The 8,257-nt window shown below is 31.0% G+C and overlaps 1 protein-coding gene across 1 annotated transcript; it reads right to left on the bottom strand.

Annotated features, from left to right (window-relative positions):
• Positions 1 to 2,758: 2,758 nt before the first annotated feature.
• myd (stromal cell derived factor mayday) lies at positions 2,759 to 6,890 on the bottom strand. Its single transcript, XM_018446208.1, has 5 exons — positions 6,346 to 6,890; positions 4,926 to 5,400; positions 3,675 to 3,938; positions 3,416 to 3,597; positions 2,759 to 3,033 (listed from the first exon to the last, which is right to left on the bottom strand). Exons 1-5 carry the CDS (start codon positions 6,361 to 6,363, stop codon positions 2,854 to 2,856), a joined length of 1,119 nt encoding a protein of 372 aa, XP_018301710.1. The 5' UTR covers positions 6,364 to 6,890; the 3' UTR covers positions 2,759 to 2,853.
• Between the last annotated feature and the right edge of the window lie 1,367 nt (positions 6,891 to 8,257).

The raw sequence follows: 8,257 nt of genomic DNA, 5'->3' as shown, positions 1-8,257 counted from the left end.
TGTCCTGATTTTGAATTTTATATTGGTTAGGATTTTTTTTTGCAAACAAATGAATGAGCAATTGATACAGAGCTTTAATTGTAAAATGAAAATGGATTGTTAGAAGTTGTAAATTTAATTAGATGATATTCTCAATTAAATTAATTTGCAGGATGTTTATATGTACTTATTATTATATAATAAATTAAATTTGAATTGTAAATGAAGTTTCACACTACAAAGAGATTACTCACACATTCTTCTGTATTAATATCATTTTAGTGACTTAATCACATTAGTTTATTTTCATTAAATCCGTCAATAAATTTATTTCTTTTCGCAATCTTGAAAAAAAGGAAATATTTATATATGAAAATGTACGTATAATTAATACTATCTAATATTAGATACTTCTAAATTAGATATTATTTTCATTTTTTATAATACGAATTGTTTTATAAAATTTAAATTTAATAAATTTTAATAAGAAAAGAATACAAATGGTTAGAAATATATAATTTAATTTAAAAAATATATAAAGAATACAAATAAAAATAACTTTAAGACATTTAATTAATAAGTATATTGCATTCACAAAATGACAAGATGAGATATAGTAATATACAAGTAGATTATTCCTAAACAAGTTTTATTGTGCCACATCACAATATACATAGAAAAACGCCCTAAACTCGTACAAAATTTTCTACAAAGGAACGATTTCTGTCCTTAAAATGTAATATGAAATTTTATTTTCAATTTTGTTGTAAAACGAGAGATTAAGCCGTCATTCGTTACGGGATACATTGCGTTGATAGTGAGCAGTTATATTTCTCTAAGTCCTCAGAGGCTTCCATTAAATCAAGCTTATATGTTTCATATGTTGGTCATAATACCTCTAACACATCTAAATACTTCCCGGTCTTCAGTTTTGTAAACTTTTTGCAATTTCTCGCCTTCAAATTTAACGTATATATATGTTTCAACAACAAGATAAAAATGAACTGTCGAGATTTAACACCAAATTAATGTTTAAATAACGGGCAATTGAAAATAATAATTGCGCGATAATTAATGCGCTATTATTTAACAATTATATTTCTGGATTCCTTACATCGAATTAAAATAAAATCGGATGTTTCGACTCCATTCCATCTTCGGCGATGTACAAATAGTAAAATAATCCGTTAATCAGTACGAAGCAACAATAATAGATTCAGTCCTAGTGTGTAATAGAGCCTCTCCAATTGTTAACTTGAACTATTTGAAAAGTGTAACTGTTAATTAATTCTTAAAGTAAATGAACGCTAAAGAACAAAGTAATAAATAAATGAAAAAACAGTTACAGAAAAGATAAATTTCAAACTCACTCGTGGAACTACGATTGTAAGTCAATATGATGTAAAAAAGTAGCTAATATTTATGTTTCATGTTAAATATAATATTACATTAATATCGTAATATTATATTATCATTTTACCATAACATATTGTATAAATATTAATTAGTAATTATATCCATTAATATCACAAATTAAATAATTGTATTAAGTTATATATTATCTCTGATATTTTCTTCTTGCATGATTTAAATTTTAAAAGATATCTTAAGATCGATAATTCAAAACGGAGAATCTTTTTCTGATCTCCGCATCTAAAATCTAAGTTAGTCTTCTAGATAGTTTACGGCCAAGTCACACGTGAGAAGTCGTAAAAGAGATCTATGAAAGGACGGACTTTTGTAACCCTTCATTCGTATTATTATCGTTCATTCGATTAGCAAGTAATTATTGATAATTCTAATCCTGTTTAAGAGGATTTTATTGAATTATTTCTTCGCGAATTAACGTAATGCTTGTCTACAATTGTGTGAGGACTATAATAACTGGTGCCTACTTAAACGATATATTCTACGTCGTAAAGACTATCACAGATACGTTCTAAAAGCCTACAATTTTTATTTGCGCGTTAAGTCGATTAACGTTCGTAAAGAAACTCCGTTAAAGTTTGCTAGTATGTACCCTGCACAAATCGATTAATTAACTGTAATTGGTCTAATCTCTCATTAACCATTAACGACGGAAAAATTATATTGTCTAATCTCAGTACGAATGTCGAAGAAATTTTCCTCTTCAATTCTTCCCCTCCTTTTTAATCTTTTAAATTACGATTGTTCACGAAAAGAAAGGTTTTGCTGAAGTATTTGAAAATTTAGCTAGATACACATCCTGATGAAAAGATTCTCATAATATTAAAAGAATCTTATAATATGCAAAAAATTTTTATATTTAAAATTTATTCAGATTTCCTAGCGAGAAATGACTCATTGAATTAATATCAATTATCGATGTCAAATCAACATTTATTTTTTGCTGAGTTCTGATAAAATATTTTAAACTTCTTTAGATTTTCTCAGTTTTCTTTGAAAATTATAGAATGAGAAATCTTAGAAATCGTAAATATTTCAGAATTCTCACATGAATATTTAAAGAATTCTGAAAAAGATGTAGATTTTTTTCAGCAATTCTTTCGTATTCCAATTTATATAAAAAATTTTTTTTAATTATATAAAATTGATTAAAAATTCCAAAACTTATAAAAAAATGTGGAAAAGTCATATAAGAAATTTCCACCAGGATACAAATCTAAAAATAATTATGTTAAACCATGTGAATAATCATTTTGAACTACCAAATTGATTGACAGATTGTAAAAAAACTTTTAGCACAGCATTATCATCGTGCTTAAGTATCCTATATAAGTATTTTGGTGATCCCACATTATTTCAGATTATCTGTATCTCTATCTTACTTTTTACATAGTTCAGTTTACATGCTTCAGCAAAAACCCTTCTTTTTATTTTCGTCTTCAGAAATTATCGAAACTCGTCGTGGAAGCTTTTCTCAGTGTCTACCATTTTGCTGTCGAGAAATAGGTCCATCTTACTCAGAATTTCCAGAAGATCCAGTTTTCCGTCTAAATTCGTGTCCGACAGAGTAATCAAATGTTGAGCTTCTTGGATAGCATGTCTGGGATTACGCGGATCGATGTACATCTACAAGAAAAATTTCGGTTTTATCGTAAAATCTAAAAAATGTATTTTTTTACGTATTTGTCGTTGAAAAAGATATTTATAGCAATTCTTAGAAATATTGTATATATATATATATATAATATACTTTTTATGCTTCAATCTTTTGATACTTAATTTTACAGCGGTTACAAGTGTTTAAAAGTAGCATCTCGCAATATATTTTGCAAAAATCGCCTTCCTCTTTTAAGCATTCAATGCACTGCCGACCAAAAGTTTGAAATCACATAAATAAAATTTAAGAATAGTGTTGTTCATCGACTGTTCGTTCGTCGAATCACGAATCACGGAATTGTGGAGAGTCTCCCTTCGTCCCTTATTAATATATTTACGCTCTATTACTCACCAGCAATTCAGTTCGATCAGCTTTCCCGTTTTTGTTCTTGTCAATCAAATGTCGAAACTCCTTACGCCTATCTTCGCTGCCTCCTATCGCTTGTTGTCGATCTTCGCGTAAATCCAGACCGACCCCTTCTGACGGTAAATCCGAAAATTCATCTTCCGTTAGCTGCTCGTCGCCGTCCCGATCTAAGGGTACATGGATTACGATTATCGTGAATTCGTTAATTAAAAATAAAATAAAGATAGAGGAGGCAATTCCCTACCGAATTTTTCAAAGAGGTCCTCTACCATTTGCAGGAGAGCTCTGTGACTGCTCTCGGGATGTGTGAAAGCGAGAAACTCGTCTAGAGCTAACTTTTCAGGATCGTTTCTAGCCGCTTCAGCCCATCGCGCTCGATCCCTCATTATACTCTCTTTCAGTGTCCTCGGCATCTCGCTATGCTTCTTGTCGTGAGAATTTATGTACGCCTCGGAGAAACCATGGGTTCTCAGAAAATAAGCGTGATATTCTTCCCATGATACCTCACCTGCGATAATATTGAGAAGCAGTTAATAATACTGGTTTATACCCAGACAGCAAATTCTAGTAATGTTTTATGAATATATTTTCCGGAAGCTTTCGAATATTCTCAAAATACTTGTAGTATGTTCAATTGAGGCTTATAATTTTAGGGGGAAAAAAAAAATGTCCACAGACTGTTTTTTTAGATCATTATCGAATAGTCTTAGAATATTCTCTGATGATTTAGTTCTATAGCTTTTCCTAAAATTATTAAGCAGTCTGAAATTAAATATGTTACAAAAATAATCTTAGAACGTTCTCTACACTTTACACGTATCTTTTAGAAATATTTTAAAGTTTCAGGAAAACATTTATAAAATGTTTATAGAATGTAACTGTGTTATCTGGATACACATCAGATTTTACAGCGGCTGGTTTTTTCTGAGATTACATGAGTCGTCACAAGAATTTCTCTCTAATGCAACAGTTAAATTTTTTAAATAAAAATAAAATACATTATAACAAGAAAATAAATAATAATAATAAATCAGTTTAATATAATCAATCATGTATTCATATACAATATATATATATATATTAAATTGTAACTATATCTATGTATAAATATTAATTATTTATTACTAATCAACTAATTTGTCAAACGATAAATCAATTAATAAACTCAAAGGAATTAATTAAGCGTGTTTTGTCATATTAATTTTACGTTATATACAATAAACGTTAATACAATAAACGCACCCATATTATACCGAAAATGTGGTTTTTTTTGATATTTCATATCAATATTTAATTCAACAGATCAAAATAGAAATGTAGAAATTACAATCGTCAATTATTCTCATGCAATCTCTTGTACGTCGCAAATCGAAAATCCACTCGTCTCGAACACAATGTCATTGGGAAATAAAGCCATTCGCGTGAATAACGTTAGTTAAGCTCCAATTGATTTTAATTAACACTCGTGCAAACCGCACTGTAATCAGCTACATACCATTTCTAGGATTGTTGTCGATCGCAGTGAATAGACCGACGTTCTCTCGCATGGCGCGCGTGATATGCTCGGTGATTTTTGCATGGATCCACTTGGCTAGTTCCTGGATATCCAACAATTCGTTCTCGTCCGTGTCTGCTCGCCGGAAAATGTCCTCGAGAAGGCTCCTCGGATCCTGACGATTTTCCACCTCTACGATTTGTATGGTCTCGTCGTTTCCGCGTCGGTCGATTCCCGCGTCCTTGTAACCCGCCAAGTTCTTTTTGTCGGCCGTTACGGCCTCCAACTCGAAGAACAAGCTATCCATCGCGGCACCCTCTTTATCCCGGTCGCTCGGGGTCGATAAACTTTTCAGAGGCACGCTTTTGTTGTACTTGACAAATAGAAGCGACATATAAATCACAAGCGGCACCAGGATGGTCCAACGCAGAAACCGCAGACACGTCAGTTCCTGCTTGCAGAGCGCTCTTCGAACCTTTTGAGGAGATTTAATCTTCATGAACTTCTTATAGTAAGTTTAATTTATGTTATTAAAGAAAAAATATAAGTAGGTAAAAATGAGGTTGCAAATATGTATAATTATTTAGATATAGAAAAACCAAGAAATAATTTTTTTTTAAACTATATCAGTATGAATAAATCAAATTAAGTAAAGAAGCTCCAGATATGACCGAAATTAAATAGATCTTGATACCTAATAATATTTATGTAAATAATGTAAATGTCAATTTTAAAAAAAGCTTCCAGTTATATAAATTGCGCGCCGATTATTGTCAGACTATAAAATGCAATCATAAACCGAAACTGAAGTAATAAGATTACAAATTAAATTGATTATCAATTTAATAGTGATGCAAATAAGCATCTTAAAATATTGCATAGAATCTGTTGCGAAAAATATTACTCCTGTCAGGATCAATGAATAATAAGATAAAAAATTCAGATCGATATATAATTCAGATACAAATTATAGATTGATGGACTGCATTAGTAGTTATTTAAATAAAACGGAAAGATTATCTAATTATAACCAAAAACATATTAGAAATACTAATAATGTTAAATTAGCAGTAATAACAATGTTAGATTTAAAAAATATCAATAAATAAGTTAAATAAAAATATAGATAATATTTGACATGTAAATATATTTTTATATTAGATGGAAAGAATTACAATAATAATAATATATTTATAATTTCTATGTAAATGTACAAATTCTCATAATATTATCATTTTTATAATATTATATAATATATCACACGCATATTCTATTTGCATTTTTATGTTCATATGTATATATAAAAATACACTTTTAATAGCGAAGTCCCAAAATAATTTACTATACTTGTAATTTTACATGTAATTTTTTTTACAATGTAACACTCTGGTAAAATGCAGGTGATTTCGTTCTTACTCACAAGATGAGACAAATACATCTTGGCCACGTAACACGGTGACCCGAGCCGCTTTCTAATTCTCTCTGCGTTTTCTCTGTCAACCGTAAGCCGGCGAAGTTTCCAATTTTCTCGACTCCATGCAGCGAGGATCGATCTGTCGCCTATCCGTCACTACGCGCGTCCGCATATATAATCAAACGTGAAGACACCCTTCGATTGTCGGTGACAAATAGACAAAGGGTTAATTGCAGGTCGGAGGATGTGGGGGACAACCTCCCAGCGAGAGCTGTATAGCAATCTCCTTAATCGTCCCGAGAAATCAAATCCCTCACCGTCAAGACGAAACACCTTACACGCCAAGTCGGACACCCTTGATAGAACACTGACGATTCGAGCGCGGCCCCGCGCATCTCCGTTCCGCGTAGAATTCGGAGACGAGGCCGACGATTCCACGGCTGTCAAAGAGAATGGATTCGATTCGTGTCAACGCGATCGCCGTGGGTGTCTTGCGAGCGCGGACAGAACAAGCGGCCTCACTTTGCGGAGAAACAGCCGTACGCTGCCAGACGGGCCGCACACTCACCGCGTATTGATCCACTTTCACTGTCTCGTTCTCCTTCTCTCCTCTTTCCGGTAATAACACAAACGGTATAAACCGTACGTTCACCATGTACTCAGATACTTTAACGGGACGACGATACTTGTACTCGGTCGGTACCAGATGTCTCGATATCATTTTTAATATGTAAAACTATCTAACGGAAAACTGTCTAACGGAAATGTTTTATTTTGTTACTACAATTATACCGAATAGAATAGAAGTTTGTCTGATTAGATGATAGCTCCTTACAGAAATTTAATACTGGAAGGTAGTGATTAATTACTTACTTTGAATTATTCAATGCTTTTAGTAGTCAAAATAAGTAAATAATCATTACCTTTCATTATTAAATTGGTTAATATTAACATAGATTTCTATAAAGAGCTATAAAGAATTTTTACGTAACCGAAATCTATTTCTATTTTCAAATGCGCTCAAAGTAATTCCAAAATAAATAAATAATTTTAATAGCTCTCAATATTTCGAGATTAATTACTGAAAGAGACTTTAAAAAAGGTTTCTTATTATTAAAATCGTTTCATTTGTAAGGAAATATTTAATTCAACATAGTTGGTCATTAATTGATGATTTTATCGTTAATTATAAATTAAAAAAACAAGCCCATACGAGTTGACATTAGATGGTCGTGTGTAAAAAATGATTAATAAAATAAAGGTACGGGTTAGTTATTTCGATCCTTATTTTGGGTCCTCTTCAGTATATAGTATATATAGTATTTAACAGTTAACAAAAGAACTATTTCGCTTTATAATAAAACCAGTAGAATTGTCAAAATTTTTACACACTGCCACTTAATGTGGGCTCACATAGACTTGTCTTTTAATTTATGATTTATTTCTGGAGCCTAAGAGTCATCACACATAAAATGATAAGTTGTATAATCATAGCGTAAGTCTTTAGACTAATGAGAATCTTATGTAAATCAACATTGCGTTCTTACATCAAATGCTCATGGGTTCAGGGGCCTTATGCTATTCTTATGTAGTTTATATCATTTTGTGTATGATAGCTCTTATTTTTTTATATAATATTTCATCGTTAATATAATTATTGAAATCAGTCCTTTAAGCTTATAATTATTGTTCCACATTTTTAAATATTTATTGTTCTACATTTTTAAATATTTCTTGTTCCACATGTATTTATAAAAAACAAGTATACAATATTTTAACATTTATTTTAATCCAATATTCAAAAACATTCACCAAACACGCTGTCTTGTTAATAAATTATGCGAAAGCAAAGATAAAAGTACAATAGAATAATCAAACATCTTTAGTGCGCGCTGAGATATCCGTCTCCATAAAATAT

Source organism: Mycetomoellerius zeteki, unplaced genomic scaffold (assembly GCF_001594055.1).
Source record: "Mycetomoellerius zeteki isolate Tzet28-1 unplaced genomic scaffold, Tzet1.0 scaffold174, whole genome shotgun sequence".
In the NCBI taxonomy this organism is placed as follows: Eukaryota; Metazoa; Arthropoda; class Insecta; order Hymenoptera; family Formicidae; genus Mycetomoellerius; species Mycetomoellerius zeteki.
This window is presented reverse-complemented; position numbering and strand designations above follow the sequence as displayed.

Excerpts from the sequence above, each read along its gene's own strand:
- myd (XM_018446208.1), bottom strand. Across the intron at positions 3,598-3,674 it reads GGACCTCTTTGAAAAATTCG|ATCGGGACGGCGACGAGCAG; the intron begins GTAGGGAATTGC and ends ATGTACCCTTAG. Across the intron at positions 3,034-3,415 it reads CTGATCGAACTGAATTGCTG|ATGTACATCGATCCGCGTAA; the intron begins GTGAGTAATAGA and ends TTTTTCTTGTAG.